The sequence below is a fragment of the Numenius arquata genome, chromosome 7, assembly GCF_964106895.1.
Source record: "Numenius arquata chromosome 7, bNumArq3.hap1.1, whole genome shotgun sequence".
Taxonomy (NCBI): Eukaryota; Metazoa; Chordata; class Aves; order Charadriiformes; family Scolopacidae; genus Numenius; species Numenius arquata.
Window position 1 is genome coordinate 43166758 of NC_133582.1, and position 20200 is coordinate 43186957.

At 38.7% G+C, this 20200-nt stretch overlaps 1 protein-coding gene across 1 annotated transcript; it reads right to left on the reverse strand.

The window, feature by feature from the left end:
- Positions 1-10084: 10084 nt before the first annotated feature.
- Positions 10085-17825, reverse strand: LOC141466779 (collagen alpha-6(VI) chain-like). Its single transcript, XM_074150874.1, has 5 exons — positions 17816-17825; positions 17218-17711; positions 13865-13958; positions 11407-12078; positions 10085-10149 (listed from the first exon to the last, which is right to left on the reverse strand). Exons 1-5 carry the CDS (start codon positions 17823-17825, stop codon positions 10085-10087), a joined length of 1335 nt encoding a protein of 444 aa, XP_074006975.1.
- Positions 17826-20200: the final 2375 nt, after the last annotated feature.

Sequence of the window (20200 nt, forward strand, 5' to 3'; positions counted from 1 at the left end):
TACTTGGGTTTCATTATGTCCTTTGTTCCTCTGCAGTGATTCTGTAGCTTCAGCTGCCCAGAGCCATGGGGCTGTTAATTGTAGTTTGAGATCGGCTTAACTTTGTGTCAGATCCTAAGCCGTACTTTGTGCTGTGCATCCAGCTTGCTTTGAACTGGAGTCTCGGGCCAAGCTCTGCTGTCTTGGGAACCTAAAGCAGCGCCACCAGGATGGTGTTCTCCGTCATCGGGTATGGCTATCAGAAATGGCCAAAACGCAAGCTTTCAGCAGGAATCATTTCTTCCTCATGCAATGTTCATGTGAGAGGCAGTTCTGGAGGTCAGATGAGGGCAGTGAACTTTCTCACCTCTCCTCCGTTGTCTGATCCAGATTTTCAGATTTCCAAATCCTTTTCAGTCTCCCTGTCTTAGGCTTTTTTCCATGAGGTAGCTTATTCCTTACTTGCATTTCCCGGTTCTGCTTTACAAGGACAGAAGGTTATTTACCCTTAAAACCAGGTGATAACAAGGTGAAGTCTTTTATTATAAACCTATCTTGGAAAGCATTGGTAGCCATGTGAACAGTACAGGTCTGACTGATTGTCTTTGATTTCCAGAGGATTTTGACAATTCCCCAATGAAAGCCTTCCAAAAATAATGTCACCTGATATTAAAATCTTCTCAAAGATTAACACTGGTCAATACAGTTATTAAATATTATTTAATACTAGTTAAAATACAGTAAGTGATATTGGGGTAAATCAGCTTTCCCACTGGAGGAAAGCTTATCAGTAGAGACGTGGATTTGTGAAGCAAATGGTGATGTACCCAAAAGTTGCTGAAGACAGTAAGTTACTCGGGACAGCAGGAATGAAAACTGACTACAAAAATGTTACAGAAGGGTTTGATGATAGTGGATGACTGAATGAGCCCAGTCAAATGAAATCCTTTGCAGGTAAAAGTGGTGCACGTGGTAAACACAGCGCAGTCTTAACTTTGTGTTTATAATGAGCAGTCCTGAATAGCTTAGGCCTGTTCAGGGAAAAAAATGAGCCCTATAAAAACATTAACTCAGTGCTTGGTATTGATCCACAAGTTAAAATGAATGTTAGGAATTATCAGGGAAAGAATCAAATAGTACACCAATGAACAAATCCATGGTGCCCTCTTACTGTGAATAATGTGTGCAGCGCTTCCCCCTAGTAATGAAAATACGTATGATACAACCATGTGAGGCACAAAGAAAGTCTATTATGGGTAAAGAATGGTTTCCATATAACAAATAATTAACTAGACTAGGAGTCTGCATCTGGAAAATAGAAACCCAAAGAACGAGATGACAGAGATCTGTAAATGAGCAATGACACAGGGAAAACTGAATAGGCAATAACTATTTGCTCGCTCTCATAATGACAGAACTATAGAGTATCAAATAAAAGATGAGATAAACATGTACAAAGGAAAGTACTATTCCATAAAGCATGCAATTAAGTGATGGAGTTCATTACTTTGGGCTATTCAAATTATGCTTAAATAAATTCAGAGCAAAAAAAGAATCCATTAAGGACTATTAATCACAAAACTGCTATATACAAAAATGGCATGTTGAAAATTAAAGCTGTGATTTTGCAATAACTCTGGCATGAATTTTCTGACAGGAATGGCCTGTGGAAAAAAGTAATTTTATTGGTGTGCACAGATTTCTGTACAATGGAAGAGGAAAATTATATTTTTATTTAAACAGCTTCCTGAATGGAATTTAGTCTTCCACCAAAACAGAAGCATTTTAATGTTAACAAGACTGTTATGAATTACCAGACTATTCCAAGATTTTAAAAATCCAGCTGGGATCACAAATCCCTTTGCCTTCCAACTTTAAACTCTCATGGGGGAGTATATCTGGACCATAGAGAAAGCAAAGAGGTAGCTTTGCTCAGGTAAGTTACTTCTTGTCAAAATTGGAGCAGCTGCCGTAAGGCTGGCAGGTACCATCAAGTCTGGAAGAGAGAGAAAACCATTAGCACTGGAGTAAAGCAAAGCTGGCAATAACTCTGAGAGCAGAAGCAAAAGTTCTTTTTCTACCTGTGGGAACAATGGTCCAGATTTTCTTCTCCACCAAGGAAGGGGAAAACTAAAGTGTTAAAAATCACTGGTTTTCATCCTCCACTGTGATGAGGTTGTATTGGCTGCAGTCTCCAAGAAACTCTTCTATTTCAGCTGACGCCATTATGGCACTCGTACTCTAAATTGCAGGGTGGGTGTAACGACTGAAACAAAACCTGTCTTCTCACCTTCTGATTTCCATTGCCCATTCATTGCTTCAAAGGGCCAGCTTCAAAGGAGATACTTACGAGCAAACCCATCATCTATGTATATCTGCAAAAACTGGGTTTGAAGGAGAGAATCAGAGACTAAAAGAAACCGAAATGGAACATAACGTTATTACAATATATTCCATGGGTGTTACCTAGAAGTTATTTAGTAAGAGAGACCAAGTATAGTCTTTTGGGAAGAGACCATATCACAAGAGACTTTGCTAGCATAATTGAGAAGAAAGAAGTCAATATTCTTACGTACATAGAAAAGAAAGGGACTGCAAAGAAACTGGTCTTTCAAAGATTTATGAAGAGGACAAGGAAGGGTATGGCTAAAAATCACAGGGGAGACAAAGCTGAGAATGATGCAAGCAAGCTGAGTTACAGACATAATTTTGCTCTCAATCCCCAAATCAAGGATGGTTGATGTTACTGCTGCAGATGATCATAAGGAGAATATTACATCTTTGAAGGCAATTGGGTCAGATGGACTAAACTGCAAATGAAATGCACTTCATCCATGCACACACTGTGCTAAAAGGAGGCATTGCAAGAACAAAACACATTTAATTATTTACCTCATTAAAATACTGACCATTGAATCTGAAATGAATTAATAAATACAAAGATCAACATGAGTTACAGTAAATTGTAGAACTTAACCATATTCAGGAGTGGTGATGGCAAGGACCCAATTATCTTTTATTGTCTTCAGAATGTCAATTTTTTTTATTCAAAATATGAGCTTGGGCTTTCCACCAGTCTCTTCAATATGAGATTTACCTTGGCAGTTCTGTGTAAATATCAGATCTGCCAGTGAGAGGCAGTACAGAGGGTCCACTTCTGACACGGCTTACATGATCTCAGTGAAAGCTGTGCTTGTGCCAGAGGGCAGGCTGCTTAGAAAAAGGTTGGAAATGAAAGTCAGGCCCTAAGTGTTTGTTTTATTGCCAGGAGCAGCCGCTAGAACGCAGTTCAGTCATCTCTTCTTCACTCCCTTGAGTTTATTACTAACTAGCTTTGGACAAACCAGTCTTTCTTACTACTTCTTGCAATTTTGGGATACACGAGCAGAGACATCTATATCAAACAACATTAAGAAATTCCTTCTTTTGATATCTTGCTTGTGCATGGTTTATAAAGAGTGACTCCTCAAACTAAAATTGCAAATAGTATCTGAAAATGAAATAAAACCAAGAAAAAAAGCATAGCAGAGGTGAAAACAGAAATAAAGACAACGTGTAAAATCAGGAAACTCTCCTGGATGGTTTGTAAAAGCAAATTTTGAAAACAACTTATTTCTAAATGTCAGCTGAGTGAAATGTACTTTCAGAAGAAATGTACTTCAGAAGCAGAAAGAAAAGGGGATTGCCTAGGGAGACAGAACACTTTTAAAAATCATGTATTGTTATCTTACAATAAAAAGGTAACGTGTAAATATATAGCTTTGTACTAACTAGCACAAGCCAAAAATTTAATCCAAGACTGAAGCAGAAAAAGGCCATTATGTTTTAAGCCACAAAAAGATTGAGAGAAAAAGTCCCTGGCATTCAGTGACACTTTTCCATCACACGCAAATCCACTTCCCTCCTCATACTGAAAAGTAACGTGCCACAAAAGTCCACACATCTCAGTGTAGCGCAGTGCAAGAACGACTATGCTGGGACACACCTCCTGGATTTCCTGTATCATTTGGAGAAAATGCGCATTTTATGCTGCATTGTGTTTCGTGAATGTGTTCTCAAAAATTATGCTAGGGTGAAGCAGTCACTACAAAACAGCCACAGGAAATCATAACTCATAAGTAGTGCTGTGGTGACCTTCACAGCAAGTACAAAGGACTCAGGAAATTCACAGCTTAAAGCATGAACAGTATTAGATATCCGTACAACTCACAGATCTAAGGAGCTTGTGAGCTGGTCAGAAAGACCATGTCAATTTTTATTTTTATTTTTGCTTTAAAACGGTGTGATGATACATTGTTCTTTTATCTGCATTCATTTCTTCCCAGGCTTCTTATCACAAATCCTGTTTTTTATGCTGAAGTAATGAGGTGACTAATGTGGAAGACAGCACTGGGCTGCCTGACAGTGCTCCCGCAGGAGAACTGCAGCAAAGATCCAGAACCATAAGCTTAGTAATGTAAGATATAAATTATGAAATAGGTTTCTGGGCCAGCTTTTAGTGAACAGTTTAGTCAGAAAAAATTAGCTGGAAATCCCTTTTCTGCTTCAAACCAAGCTTCGTTTTTAGTTTTAAAATATGACATCCTGTAAAATTCTTCAGAATCTGATGAACTGGGTCAGTTTTAAAAAGAAAGTTTTCCCATGTGCACAATGCAAATTTGGCCATTTTGAGAAGGGAGTGCAGAGTGCACCGATCCTGTTTTTCTATGGTTCTAAAGAAAAACTAAAAGGCGGCTAAAAAGCCTTTTTCCAAATTGAAATAAGGTTAATATTGTCCCAGCGTCTGTCTGTCTATCTCGGCCAAGTGCTTCTACACTAGAGATGTTAAGACTTGAGAAGCAAGAGTCAATGGCAAGCTTCACAAAGATAGGAGCAGAGGGATCGAACAACATAACTTCAGCTGTGGCACACAATAATATATATTAATATGTCTCCAAATAGTTTGTTAAGGCTTTCTTTTTGTTTGGTTTTGTTTGTTGTGAATTAGTTAAAATAGATGCAAATCTCTTATTATAAACGATGAGTCATTTTTTGGAATTATTTTCTTTGACAGTGGTAGAGCAAAGAGAAGGGTTTGAAAGAACAAGAACTGGTAGAACAAGAAATGGATTTCAGTGTTCAACTGTGCTATAAAACAATGAGGAGAGAGATGAGGAAAGGATGCTGAGAATATGCTTATGGGCAGAAGCAGGACAGCTGGGGTGATGGCAGAGAGCAGAGTGGGAGAAACCCCCTCTCCAGCCTTTTCCTCCTTACCCACCCAGCCTGGCCAAGGATGCAACTGTTACCAAGGAACTTTGCACAGGAGAAAGCATTTCTTCAAATGTTGATGTGCTCATTCTCTACCCCATCTTCTTTAGGAAAGACCTCTTGAACAGTAGAATGGATAGTGTCCTGTTTCCTTATTCCCCCATACCCACCTTACAGTCTCTTGCAGCTTCATAAAAGATACAGTAACCAGTCATTTATTTATACCCAGATCCAATTCTTCTTTTACAGAAATATGAAAATGAATTTCTTCTATAAAGTTAATGTTGGACTCCTCTTGTAAAATAGGACCAGTAACTTATTTTTAAGAGAAGTTTCAACCAGCAAGAAACCCATTATTATAGATATACAACACCTTTAAGCTATTTCTACTGGCGATTCTGATAGTTAAAATGTTTTTTGTTTTGGAGAACAATTTTAAAACCATTCTTTCATGTCATATTGGGTACAGCACAATTCCAAATTAAAGAATGTATTGTGTGAAGTTGTTGGTAATTTTAATGATATCAGAACGGACACCTTATTTCCCTGAGGTTTTTAGCTTTATCTATAACAAAGAAGCTGATATTCTGTGTTGAACGTACTATAATTAACAAGCTATAAAGAGCTATGGCACGTGCTCATTTCCAGCTGTTAATTTATTAAAATCATTATCTGAAGCTTCAAGAAACGTGCAACTTTTGAGAAGTCATCATGTTTTTCATTTTTATGATTTGAAATCACGTAACTTAAATGCAACAAATGTGTTCTCCCTTTAGCAATTTTTTTCTGTTTTTCTGTATCAGAACTCCATTATGGCCCAGCTTCTTGCAAGGATTCTTGGAAGATAAGGAAAACTCTTTTTTTTTTTCTTGCATTCCACCCTCACATTTCTCAGATTCCTGCACCTCTGAGGGACAATTCCATTTTGTGATGCATGAATGATGCTGTAAATTGCAAAGAGGATATACACTTGCTTTCTCATGAAAATACCACATTGAATTTTTACTTCGCAGTTCTCTTTCATCTGAAATAAATTGTTCTATGGATGCTTTTTGTCCAGAACATTTTAATAAGGAAGTATACACGTGTTACAGCAAAGCCATTGAGATAAATGGAAACCCTGCAACGTAGCTTAATAATAACAGAAGTAAAACACAAAGTTCATGGCACCTTGTGAATTAGCACCAGTAAAGAGCCCAGATGAGCTGAACACTGTGGTAGAATGCAGCTTCTCAATAGCCCCACCTGTGCAGTACAGAGGCTACATATTAACATCAGGTTTCTGAAAGCAATGGAGATCTTTTAATTCCCTGGGGCATGAGAGACAGGTACAGTAATTTCAAAACAAGCACCTTCCTAATGATCTTGTTCTCTGAAAAACTGAAGAGAAAGAGACATCTCTCTGGGACGCAGTGTACTTCCAGAGTAAAATCATGAACTGCTTCTGCCTGTCTTCAGGTTACTGTGTGCCTTTTAAGGGGAGCACATTCCTTTTCCCCTTCACAGACATCTGAGAAACAAAGCAAACTAAACCATCTCCCTATGAAGACAGAAATTTATTTCTTCAGTTATTTCTCCTCATATTCTGCACGCTCTTTGTAATTAAGATAGCAAATATTTTGTTGAGGAAATCTCTTCCCAACTCACATGCTGGATTGAGGTCACAGACATAATGAGTGTGCCTGTAGGACTCTGATGGAAATAGACAGGAATAAAACATCTCTCATCACTGTGGAGTCTTGTACTCCCTAACAATGAATCACAACCCACTTTCCCCTCTTAAGGATGCAGGAGAAAAGGAAAAATGAGAAAGCTAAGCATATGGAAAACGGAGAATCCATGAACTCCATCTGCAATTAGTCTGATATAGTCTGATATACTCTCTCTAAACACTTTCTGAACCCTCCTGAAATCCCTGCTTCTGGCCTCCCACTGACCAAGCATCTCTCTGCATTTATCATAATTTTTCATAGCAGATACTACTAAAAATAACTTTTCTTTTAGCACTTTTCAAAAGAGCCATCATCAGATCATGATTTCAGCGAACTTTGCTAATGATTTCTTAAAGGATGATGAATAGCAGAAAATTGCATGGGAAAGTAATTTTCATCTCTTCATGGTACTGATGATTTTCTTCTTACAACATGGTCTCTGTGGTTGGTATTCACACCTCAGGAAGGGCATGAAAGCTAGAAATAACTCAGGAAAAAGTTACGAAGCATTTGATTTGATTCAACATTAGACTGCAAAAACCCAAACCCCATTCTCGGGAAACTCAATTCAAGAAAGTTAAGAATGATTTGCAGGATTTTTTCCAGAACAAGGTCTGCTCCTTTTAGCTAAGCACCTACGGACTATTCTGATACTAACTCAGCAGTTCAGTTTGTATTCACTTAAATCTTGGAAACAGCATGGAGCTGAGAGAAAGCTTTAAAAGGCTAGCTGGGAAGAGACAGCAGGTGAATAGAGAAAGCATCAGGCTTAGAGATGCACCCTTTAGAGAGGGTTCTGTCAGGAAAAGGACAGAGGTTTATGTGAATCATTCCCTTGCCAGTAGAGAAGAAGAAAAGTAATGAAAAGATCAGCTTGAAGGTGGGGCAAGGTTGGAGAAGGGGGAAGAGATCCCCCTCCCTCCACGTGGTATTGTAAGGATGAGTTAGGATCCATCTAGGGCTGGTTGATGCAATGATGTTACTATTTTCCCTTCTTGCTTGTTCCACCCACAGTCCCCAATGTCTACAGCTGGGCTGAAAGGCTTCACATTTCTGAAAATTGTGCCATAAATTTCTAGTTACTCTAGTTTTGTTTCTTCTTGGTGAAAACTCTTGTTCTCAAAGGAGAGTATTTTCTATCAGCCTGCAACAATCCTCTTAAGTACCAGGGAGGATTGAATGAAGTAGCCTCTATGGTGACATGGTCTGCAGACATCTCTTCTGTTTCAAAGCTAGAGATAAACATAGGACACAATCAGGATGTGTGGTGATAAAGCATTCACAGGTAGCTCCCTCTAAATCAGAAGGGAAGTGAATTTCTCAAGAAAATTGCTCAAGCCAGTTGACAGATTTGAATGCCTAATTATAACAGAAATACAAACAGGCTGAAATTACAATTTCATGGGCTGAAAAAAAAAATAATAGATTTTCAGCTTCCCCTCCCTCCCCCCTTAAAAGATGCCATTTAAGAGAACTGCAACCTCTTTATACACAGAACAAGAAAATACATATTTTCTCTTGGTATTGGAACAATGTTCTCTCTCCTGACTGCTTGCAGTCACTTCTCTTGAAAATAATAAGTCTTAAAAACTGATCTATATATAGTTTAAAAAAAAATGTGACTGAAGATTAGAAATGCTTTTGCACAGTGCATGGGAGTGCAGAAAAATGTATACACAGTTCTCAAGAAAACGCAGACTTTAGTGAAAATAAGAAACAAAGTTGATTGCTACAAGTCAATGATAGTGCTATTGTCAGCCATGATCCGAGGTAATGTATATGTGAACTGCTGCTAGAGAAAACTCAGAACAGGGCGACTGCAAATAAGAGATGGTTTCTGAACATAAGAAAACAGAAACAAGACACCACTTGGACACACACAAGTCTATGGGACCGGATGGGATCCACCCAATGGTACTGTGGGAACTGGCGGAAGTGCTCACCAAGTCACTTTCCATCATTTACCAGCAGTCCTGGCAAACTGGGGAGGTCCCAGCTGACTGGTGTCTAGCAAACGTGATGCCCATCCACAAGAAGGGCTGGCAGGACTATCCGGGGAACTACAAGCCCATCTGACCTCAGTGCCAGGGAAGGTTATGAAGTAGATCATCTTGAGTGCCGTCACACAGCACATCCAGGACAAGAAGGCACAGTCGGCATGGGTTTATGAAAGGCAGGCCCTGCTTGACTAACCTGATTTCCTTCTATGACAAGGTGACCCACTTAATTGATGAGGGAAATGCTGTGGATGTTGTCTATCTAGACTGATTATTTTTCTCCGAGAGTAGGAGGAGAGGAATTCAAAAGCTTTGATTTTGCTGATTATTATCCCCATTTTTTTCTAATCTGAGAATTCAGATTCTTCCCCAGGCTCATGCTAAAGCTGCCATAACAAGTAGATATAAGCTGACAATGTATCTGCCTACACAACAGAGATTCTTATGGTCTAACACATCAGTAATGCAAATCAGGCAGGAAAATTTCAGGAACCTTCACATGGTTCTTAGTTGTGCTTCAGGGAAGTGACCTCGAAGAAAATGGCTTGGAGGCTTCATGTTTCATATTGCCTTGATGTTTCCTTTGCTGACCTGAACACTGGCCTCACAGTCTTTACAGCACTTTCCCTGGCGTGTGAACTACTGGGCAGTTCCCTAGTGACTCTCTGCATTGAAGATGAGCCCTTTGCACTATGATTCAGGTTCAGAACCAACCAATGCCTTTGGCAGAAGGAGCCACAAAACTTGCTGCCCTCAGTGACTGATCTCCTCAGTTTTTGATTTCTCTTTTCTCATTATATTTAAGCCTTCATGTAACAAAAAAGTAGCATTTTAATATTAAAGTATATTTACAGTTTTGGGTGACTACGAAGGCACGTTTAAAACAAAAATAATACGAGGGGTATCATTCATTTTGCACAATAATTTTAGACTTGTTTTAAAACATAACATGGTATGCTGTTGATTTCTAGTGTGTTTATTACAGCCCAGTTCCACTTTTTATCTTTGCTAATTCAGCAGACTTTAAACCAATCAAACAAAAAACTTGTTGAAAACACCCAACAAGGAGAGCGCTGTGAAAACCAATCCTATTCACCATTAACCCCCTAATATTCAAATAATCATGTAATGGACTTACACAGGTCTTTAGGTCTGAAAGTGGAGTCTGCTACACTTTGCCTTGAGCTCTTCTGGTGGGTAGTTGTTCTCACCTGTTTGAAGACAGTAACAAAATTCATTAGTTTTGTGGGATTTGGAAGATTTTGGCAAAGTTTAGCCTTTTACCCAAGAACAGCTGCAAATCAAGTGACTTCATTAATTTTATACACAGATCATAAACACTATTTTAAAGAGATGAATGCTATGGCGGTCTAATTCTGCAGCCATCAATAGGAAAAAGCACAATTAACTTGAATGGAAAAATGAAGGACCTAAAGAAACCTAAGTTTATATGAATGTGAGGATTATATGTATATGATATTATTTATTTAATTATGTCCTTAGTAAGTCTGACTTTTTAGCTAAAAGCCACTAACAAAGTCTATGAATAACGTAATGGCCCATGTCTTTTTAAGTGGTCTATATTCACTATTTAACACACTTTGTATAAGATACAGGCAATCATTAGTCTGTTCTCATTTGCATTTGACAGAGTTTATATTTTCACAGTAGCAAAAAAAGTTAGGTCTTAGACTTCCAAAGCTGAGTGATAAGGCAGAAGTACCTAGATCCCACTGAGGGTTGGCTGGAGTTGATCTTTAATGGGAGCAGGGCACTTGTCAATATTTCACTCCAATATAGAGGATTTAACACCACAGTAAATTTTTTTCTTCTAACTCCCAGCAGTGTAGCATGATTTCCATATGCATGTTATAAAATGAATTCTGATCTCAGTTTCCATTTGCATTCTCCATTGGCCTGTATTTAAACAACCCTGATGATGGCTGATTTTCCTCTCTAGCTACACATTTTCCTTGCTGAATATACAATATATAACCAGGACAAAGTCGCTCAAAGAGCTGCACTGAGGAGTTTCTATCCTATTAGAAGCCACAGGCCTTGGTGATGTTAGAATCTAAAGGGAATGGAAAACCTTAACTATCTGTTGGTAGAAGTGCTCTGCATGAGAAAGCAGGTGTCGTTTGTGATTTTGAAAAGAACATTTTTATAACCAAATATTTATTTCTTGTTGTTCCTGTCTAAACTTTTTGTGAAACCGATGGCAAACAACAGGCCCTGTAGGTGTCAGTCACCAAAATAAAGACTCCTGGAACGAAGGACAAGGGATATAATCCGTGATTTTACCCAAAGAAGGAGGCTGAAGACCTTTGTGAAGGGAGAATGAACATAACCTGCCTAGCAATGCACATCATGAGTACACCCCGACCTTATCTATCCAGTGCTTTTGCAGAATATTGAAAATTCACAGGGAAATAAAAAACCCCACGACCTGTGATGGGATAACTTACTCCTGAGGAAACGTATGAATGGCTTCAGAAACCTCATTACATAGTCAAGTTCGGGCTTATGGATTCTGCCAAGCTGAACCAGATGCTCTTCCAGAGGGGTGCTTGCAAGCTCTTCCAGTTCATTTCTGTCATAGGATTTTCCTACTGAAATTACAAGGAGTGCATAGCCTTGGCACTTAGCTTGCAGGGAAATTTTTTTTAATATTCCTTTGTCCCATTGACTTGTTTTTCCAGCAGATATAATGATGATAACTTTGCGTGGCCTTGGATTAGGAGCCGCTGAGAAAACGTTAGCAATTGTCCATTGCACGGCAGAGCCGACGGCAGCCTCTCCATTAAGCTGTTGAAGAGATTCTTCAATATATCTTCTTATTCGGTCTTTACTGCTGTAGGTAACAAAGTCGAATTCGTTCTTTACTGGCCTCTTCCCTACGCCTGCTTTGAAATCTGGTAGTGCATGGCTCACCACAGCAATTCTGTCCCCTACAACAGATGTTTTTGGATCCAAGGAAACGTTGAATGCAGTGACTGCTTTGCTCATGAAGTCTTTGATTTGCTCAAATTCAGCACCACTTATTTTCTGTGAACTATCCAGAATGAAGGCAGCATCTATATATTCCCTCGGTAAACTGGGCCTGGGATGTTCACAAAAAGCATCTGGTTTACATATGTCTACAAAAGAATGTAAAATTAATTAGCATTTTTTTAGATAAATCAAAAAGTAAATATGTAACAATGAATGTGACCACAGACTTAACGTGTCAGACCAATTTAAAAAAAGAAAAAACAGAAAAAAAATCACTAGAAAGACCTCAATGCAAGTTAGGAAAATAAAAGCTGACTCAAAACATGTAATTATGCACCAGGTTCTACAGGAAAATTGATGCTCTGTTTCCCACTGAAATAAAAAAAGATCACAGGAATAGAGTTGATTACATTATACTTGTTTATTTTTGGACAGGTTTACAAAAAATGTGAAACCAGGTCCTTACTTCCCATTAAAAATCAATGAAACCCCCAAACTCTCCTGTTTACTTCAGTATGTATTTGATAAGGTTTTTGTTGGGTTTTTTTATTAGGACAGAGATCACTACACACGCACCAACCACAGCAACTTTTTATTGTTTGGGCAACATGTAAGAATGTATTTATGTGGCTATTTAAATAAAAGTTTTATTCCTATCTAATAGAACTGCTGGAAGCGTTTTGAGACAACCTTAAATATTATGGCACTAAAAGGAGAAATTGATGCTTTTTGAAAAAGCACTTTGGGTCAAGAAAAGAAAATGGCATTTTCAGAACCGCAATTTTCCCCAGTATTTTAGAAAGCACAATGGTCAATCTTCACAATTATGTTCTTCACAGAAGAAAGTCTTTGTGATATTGGTGACCTTCACCAAATTATTGAGGACTCTGGTCAGGAGTCAACGCTCATCAATATTCCAAAAAATACAAAATGACTGCAGTCAGAATTTTAAAGTATTTGCTAATCTTTTAAAATCCTTTCTGTGAAAAGTAACTCCAACTCAGACTCAGAGCATAAAAGTAGATGTCCAGATTCCAGCAGAATAACCAGTCTTTCTCTCAAGCTGTTAGGTGTGCTAATAGCTGCCGGACTGCACAGATTCATCATAAAGAAGTCAGGGGACCTCACAAGCCATGAATGCCAGACCATTAGCTGAGTCACAAAGTGAGATATTCCTTGTTAATACTTCACCTGTCCTCCCGATCAAAGTGTGCCCCAGTAGGAATACATAGGGGTACTCCCCAGCTTTACATAGTGATGGAAAGACCAGAAATGATCTTCTGAAGAATAAGGAAAGGAGCTAAGGAGATAGGCTCTAGCTCTATTACCTGTCTTCACCAGGAAGATACTGGTTTCACAGAAGGCAGCATTGATTATCGTTGTTACAGCTTCTTAAATGTTAGTAAACTTGGTCGTGCAGAGTTTTAAAGCTGAAGGACACTGGTGGCCTGTCTGTTACATTTAATTAACACTTGCTTTTAGGATGCAATTCAAGTAAATGCATCCTTTTCAACCAGGCATTCTGGTGAAACAAGGACTCAAATACCCTGAAAGAAAAGCATGTGCTCATTCAAGTTAGAAGGCCCCTTCTACAGGGACAGGAGTAAGGAAATGGCTCTAGATGTTTAATACCACATTTGAAGAAGCTTAAGGTGGACAAACACGTTCTTCCAACTTAAGTCTTTCCTTTGAAACGGATTTAGCAGTTATGACAATGCAGGTGATAGGTTGCCAGTAAATGACGTTCACTGGAAACAGACTATACTTTTGGAATTCAACACATCAATAAGAAACAAGGTCAAATAATTTTGCTAGGGATATATATATCCAGAGGAATGCCCTTTTCCTTATCACACTGCTCTTCACTAGGCAACTCTACATAATACTGTATTTCTCCTTTAATGACAATTCAAAATACTGTATTGGTCTTACCATGGCACAAAGTGCAGACCTGAAATCTTCGTAGTGCTTCATTATAGTGTCCATCACGAACATTTAGGACCTCGAACAATCCAGAATCATCCATCTAAAAACAAAAAATAAAGATGGCAAGTAAGTACTGCTGAGTAAGTGCTCTATGATTTCTTACTGTTGAAGAAGTGTAAATTTAGTGCTCAAACTTGGCCTAGAAGACCCATTGCTGGGGGGAAGGAGGCCAGGGGGAGGGATCCACTGCAGACAATCAGTGCACCTAGCCCTGCTGTGGTAATCTCATATAGACTTTCCTAATTAAGCCCTAAAATGAGATAAAATCATTTTTCTAGCACTATTGTGAAACACGCAAAAGACTTCATATCTATCTGTGACAATGCTAGATCCTCAATTGACAGATACTAGTGGAAATTCTGCATTCTTGGAGTCTGATAAAATGCATGACATAACAGAGATTTTCAGATTTAAAATATTTAACATGGTCAAAATGTCTGACAAAAGCTTCAGATAGAAAAATTATCTACAGAAAAAGCAAACTAAGCTATCTGAGTTGATGGCTGTGTCTCAGACATGCAGCAGTCCCTTGGGAAGCTGGAACTATCTAATCTAAAACACTACCAAGGGCTTCTGATACTGGATTTCTTGTTCTCTTTAAAATATTACTTCAACATTTGAATTTGAATATAGCTGTTTCTTCGTAAAATATTTCTAAAAGCTAACGATGGACACAAAGGGAAATAAAATCTTGTTATTGAAAAAAATTTAGATATTTTTATGTTTAGATATATGTATATATGTTCATATACATGATATGTTTAGATATATGTATTTATATATATGTATTGTTTCCATTCATTATTATAGATTACTAAACTGAATAAACTGTCATAAAGTCTGCCAATGAAGTCTGGCATACACATGAAACCGCACAGAGCTTTGAAATCCTCCTAAAAAGAAGCTCCTTATCTTAGAGACACCGTGGCTCTGCTAGATGTTAATATTTCTGCACCTCATGGGAAAGAGACCAGAATACTTTTTACAGTATTATTTGTCTGAATCCACAAAAGCTCCAAGCTTTCTTGTGTCCTTGTGCCAAGGCACAGACCTCCCAACGGGTATGTGTGCCTGGGTTCTCTCACAGCTTAAAGGGAAGGACAGTGATAAGCAGTGATAATGTACGAATAGCTTTATCAACATCAATAGCACTTTCAAGAGCTGTTGTTGCTTTGTGGAAGCAACTGATTTCTTTCTTTCCTTCCTGCCTGCCTTTCCTTCTCTCCCAGTATCCATCATTACAGTTCACTCCAGGAGTTACTCCAACAAGTCTTCTCTTTAGAATAAACACAGGGAGGATTTTTGGGTTCACTATCATAAATAAAGGGAATGTAATGACCAGAATATCATCTCTCTAGGCGAAAACTCCTGGGAGGCTTCCAGGTCATTGGGTATCAGCTTTTTGGATCACACCCATCCTCGCCTATGAACTTAGTCTCTGGACAACTGTTGTTTTTCCTTACAGAAAGATCTGAAACAGCAAAACTAGTTCTTTGGTTTTGCCTGTGCCTTACCTGTGTCTGCCCTCTCACACCACTCGCTCTACTCTAACAAATGCAACTTGAAATGAACTCTAACCATTCTATGATTCCTCACATTTACAGGAGGAAGAAAGACAGTTAACTTCCCACCTGCCTAGGATGTGACTCTTCTCACACAGAGGAAGCAGCAGCAGTGATCACTGGCACCTTGTGCCGATTTTGCAAGGTGATCAAAGTTTAAATCTGTGCTGTATCCCAGCGTATGTATACCTTAACCACACTACATAATCTTTTATAGTGACATTTTAAAGTTAATTTTTTAATTCATTGGTTTTGGAAAGAAGTGAAACCTGTCTAGATTAAGACAATAAATATTAGGAAATAAATAGGAAATAAATAAATCTAGTGAATCTGAAAGAAGTGGCAGGTCAGATCCTGCTAGGCTTGCCTCAAGCCTGACGCATACTCATGAGAACAGAGAAAGAAAATTAACTCTACCCCAGCTGAAACCAGGACAACTCCTTTACTACTCACATCGCATTTGTTTCTAGGGAAGAGCATTCCAAAGGGATGATGAAAAGCATCCTCAGTAAAAGCTCTCAATTCACACTAGCCTATAAAACAAAGCTTGCCTTTTAATCTGACAAATTGTTTTTAGAATCTCTAGAGTCCTTGGCAGTAAACGTGGGTGTCCTTTACTAACATTGCATTTATCATCTTGATGAAGATCACTTACATCTAGTAACAGGGCTACAAGAAGGAGGCACAGAGCATGCTCCACATGCACTGGAAGAACTGTCTTCAGATACCCCCAGTGTTAGAACACTATGTTTTTATCCTCACAAGAGTTGATTCCTGAAGTCCAGACAGCTATCTTAACTATTCCTGTGGGTGCTCTTGAAAGAACTTAGCATGCAAACATGCCAATATCAGACATTAGTGGTGTTTTACCTAGCATTCAATACTGTAATTCTTTGATTTTTTTTTCTTTAAATTCGTTGCCACACATATTTCATATACATTAATATAATGGAAATGCTAGTACAAAGAACAATAGAGGTTTCAACTCTTAATAATTTATTATGCATTAGTCACAATTTCCATAATTCCACCCTCTTTTGGTAGCTTCTTTACCAAGTAATAAAACAAGGAATTTGCTAGCCGTTCCTAGCCATTTACTGTACCAGGCTTGCTGGTACAATGAAGGTTTTTCTACTAAATGCATTCTGTGAGTTTTTACTACTTTAGAGTGAACCATTATTGACCACAAAATCTCTCTTCTATAAAGTTACCCATGTATTTTATGGCCTGCACACGTTATCTTTGTTGTGGTCTGCTAATGTATTCTTACAAAATCTCCAGTATTTCCACACCCTTCATTAGCATCACTGAGGTCAGGCTCTTCTCAGTGGTGCCCGGTGACGGGACAAGGGGCAACGGACACAGGGCTGGAACACAGGAAGTTCCATCTGAACATGCAGAAAAACTTCTTTACTTTGAGGGTGTCATAGCACTGGAACAGGCTGCTCAGAGAGGTTGTGGAGTCTCCTTCTCTGGAGGTATTAAAATCTACCTGGATGCATTCCTTGCTTAGCAAGGGAGTTGGACTAGATGATCTCTGAAGGTCAGAGATGATCTCTTCCAACCCCTATAATTCTGTGATTCTGTGTGCAGAATTTGAATTAAAGTTTGATACAGGTGAGTTGCTATGCTCAAAAGCATTACATATGGGATAAGCATGACCTAAAACATTTAAGGTTTCTTATTTCAAACTAACATTATTGAGCGTAAAGAAGAAAAGTTTAGAAAATTTCTTACCAGGAAAGCTTGTGAGATATGGGGTGTGTTTTCAAAAGCAATAACTACTGGAAGGACTTCTACTGCACTCATCTCCAGGACAGCTTGTTTAACAGAAGATGCATCTGTGGCTGGCCCATGGCTGAAAACCACAGCTATTTTTCTCACATGAGGACCTTGCAGAGTTCTCTTGAAAACGTTCCTGGCAATAAATCTCATTGCACCTCCAGTGTCCCGTCCACTAGAGGATCTCTGGTAAGGAATACTTTTTAGTGCTTCGAGTAGCTTATTCTTGTTGTGAAACTCTGAGAAGCGGATCAGGTGGTGGGTAACCGAGTTGTAGGAAACAACAGCAACTCTGGCTCCCACTGGGCAGTTGCTGTCTCTGATTCTGGCCTCACTCACTATCGCTATCATAATCTCTCTCATTAGTTCAAATGTCTCAGGAGTGAGTGTCCTCGAGGCGTCCAAGGCAAAAACCAGTTCTGTTGGATATAATGGGCATTTCGGTTTTCCTAGGAAAAAAAGAACAAAAAACACCCCCAAATTATTTTGTTCCCTTGCATCTCAGACATGGAGAGTAATGCACATAAAAGCTATACATAAAATAACATAATACTAAACTGCATCCCGTACTTCATACATGCACAAAGAAGAAGAGGAAGCCAAACAAAATTCTGCCCAACTTATACTGGCGAGGCATAGAAGAGTACAAATTTATGGTTCTTACAAAGAGGTTTTACAAAGATCTTTGAAAAATAGCCCTAAAACTAAAATATTAGTACTATTCTACAGATGGAGAAGCTGCAGCACAGAGTAAAAGTGGCTTTTCCAGCATCACCCAAGCAGGACAACAACAGGGCCAGCAGTAGAAATGATCTTGGGTTTTGTCCAAATTCTGACAGGCTCCACATTCACCTGCACTCTGAACCAGGGGGATGTTAGGCTGCTGCAGTCTGTGCCCCCCTTTGCTGGGTGTGCCTGCAGAGGCAGAAGGCACGCTATCGACTTCAAAGTGAGCTTGCAACAGTCTGCATTGGGCTGCATAGAACTATCCTGTATTTTCAGCACAAAATATTCCCTTTTAAAGCTCTTCTTGGGCCAGTATGGGCCTGCTGTGCAGCTCAGATACTGATTTGATGCTATTATTACTCATTATTCTTAGGAGCTCTGTGAAGACTGAAGTAAAACGCATTTCATCTTGTAATTACTCCAGCCATGATATTACATCTAAAATCAGAAACTGTGTTGAAGAAAATAATCTGCTGCATCATGAAGAAAAATGTAATTTAAAAACTAGAGGCTATAGCAGGTAACATAACTACAGTAATAACAGGATCATTTTTCTAGCCCTCACGAAGGGAGGAGATTACTGACTCACTGTTCCAGCCAAATCCAGTGTAGGACAAAAATTTCATTATCATTCCCTATACATAACTGGTATCAGAAACATTTGGGCATGGAACACACCAAGTACTGAGGGATGTTGAGCCATAATGGAAAGAGGATAGTTAGGAAGAAAAAAAAAAAAAACCAGACAGAGGAGAACAGTATTGAAATCAGAAAAAATAAAGAGGAGACAGTTTTAAATCAATAGGTGTGATAAAATTATTTGGCAGCTCAGTGTAAAGCAGTGGAAGAACTGGTGGGAGTGCAGTTAAGAGCACAGAAGAAGGTCAGAGAAGGGACAAGGAAGAAAATTAATCTGCAGTGCTGAAACTGCAAGATAATTAGCATTATGAAGGGTCAGAGAAGGATAACACTAGCCATATCACTCAAGGACAAATAGAAAGAAATAACAAGAAAGAATACGCCTAGGAAATGAACACCACCACACAGATAATAGGGGAAAATTACAAAGGAGTACCTCTTGCTATTTTGGTATTGCCAACAATGGGGTTAAATCAAATACTGTTGTAACAAAAGGACAGAGGCACTAAGAAGGCCTGTGAACCTCTATTGCAAACAGAAATCAAAAAGATTTCAAGGAACTGCACCAAGTTTTAAATGCTCTTTTTCAGTTCATGTTCTCCTACCTACCTTCACATGAACAGTGCACACCACACTGTATCATCCAAATACATGCCAGCACATGCACTGGATATAAAACAGGGACAAATATGTCAAGCACTGTGTTATTGTGGGGAGAATCTGCAACTGCTTAATATTACACCTACTCTTCAGGGAATGGAAATGAGGGTCATACATGCAGTAGTGGTTAAGATAATCACCAGCATTGGCATTAAACAAAAAGGGTATGCTTTGATTTTGAAACTCATAGCAGTCAAGCATATCCAGGAGAAATTTATCACAAGTAAACAAATCTTAGCTTTTGAGAAGTTTTACAGAACAGCAAGGTAAGGGAATCGGATAATGTTGAAAATGTCAAAAAATAGAAGGTAAGTAAATAAGACAAGTAAATAACACTTCTTTTCAGAGGAAGAAGGAAGCAGATTGTGCTGGATGGCTCAGCAGATGTGTTCTAGGACTTTAGAGACTTCAATTCTCTGCTCTCCACAGATTTCCTAGGCTTAGCATTTCTATGCCATGCTGCTCCACCTGCAGAATGGGACTAGAACTTATCTAGATGGCAAAAGCACATACACATAGTAGGGGAAATGTCTGTGTTACAGTGTGCATATAGAAATTATGTGCATATATATACATATATATATGTGCATATATATATATAGAGAGAGAGATACATACGGTGTGCATGTAGAGCATATAGAAATTACGAAGCCCTAGTTTGCTTAGGATCAGTATAGCCAGTTACAGAAATGTAATATTTGAAGCTGAGCAAGTGATGGTCAAATAATATCTGATGGTTTTAATTAAAAACACCTACCACAGCTATGACTACCGACACGTTCAGCCTCACCAAGTCACTAGTGGAGAGAGACAAACTGAAGAGGAAGCATCTGGTGACTAAACACTTGCATTTTAGATATCTAAATTAAAAGGGGATATATCTCATCCTACACATGGATTAACAACCTAAAGC

Excerpts from the sequence above, each read along its gene's own strand:
- LOC141466779 (XM_074150874.1), bottom strand. Across the intron at positions 12,079-13,864 it reads GGTCTGCACTTTGTGCCATG|ACATATGTAAACCAGATGCT; the intron begins GTAAGACCAATA and ends ATTCTTTTGTAG. Across the intron at positions 10,150-11,406 it reads ATTCATACGTTTCCTCAGGA|GTGAGAACAACTACCCACCA; the intron begins GTAAGTTATCCC and ends GTCTTCAAACAG.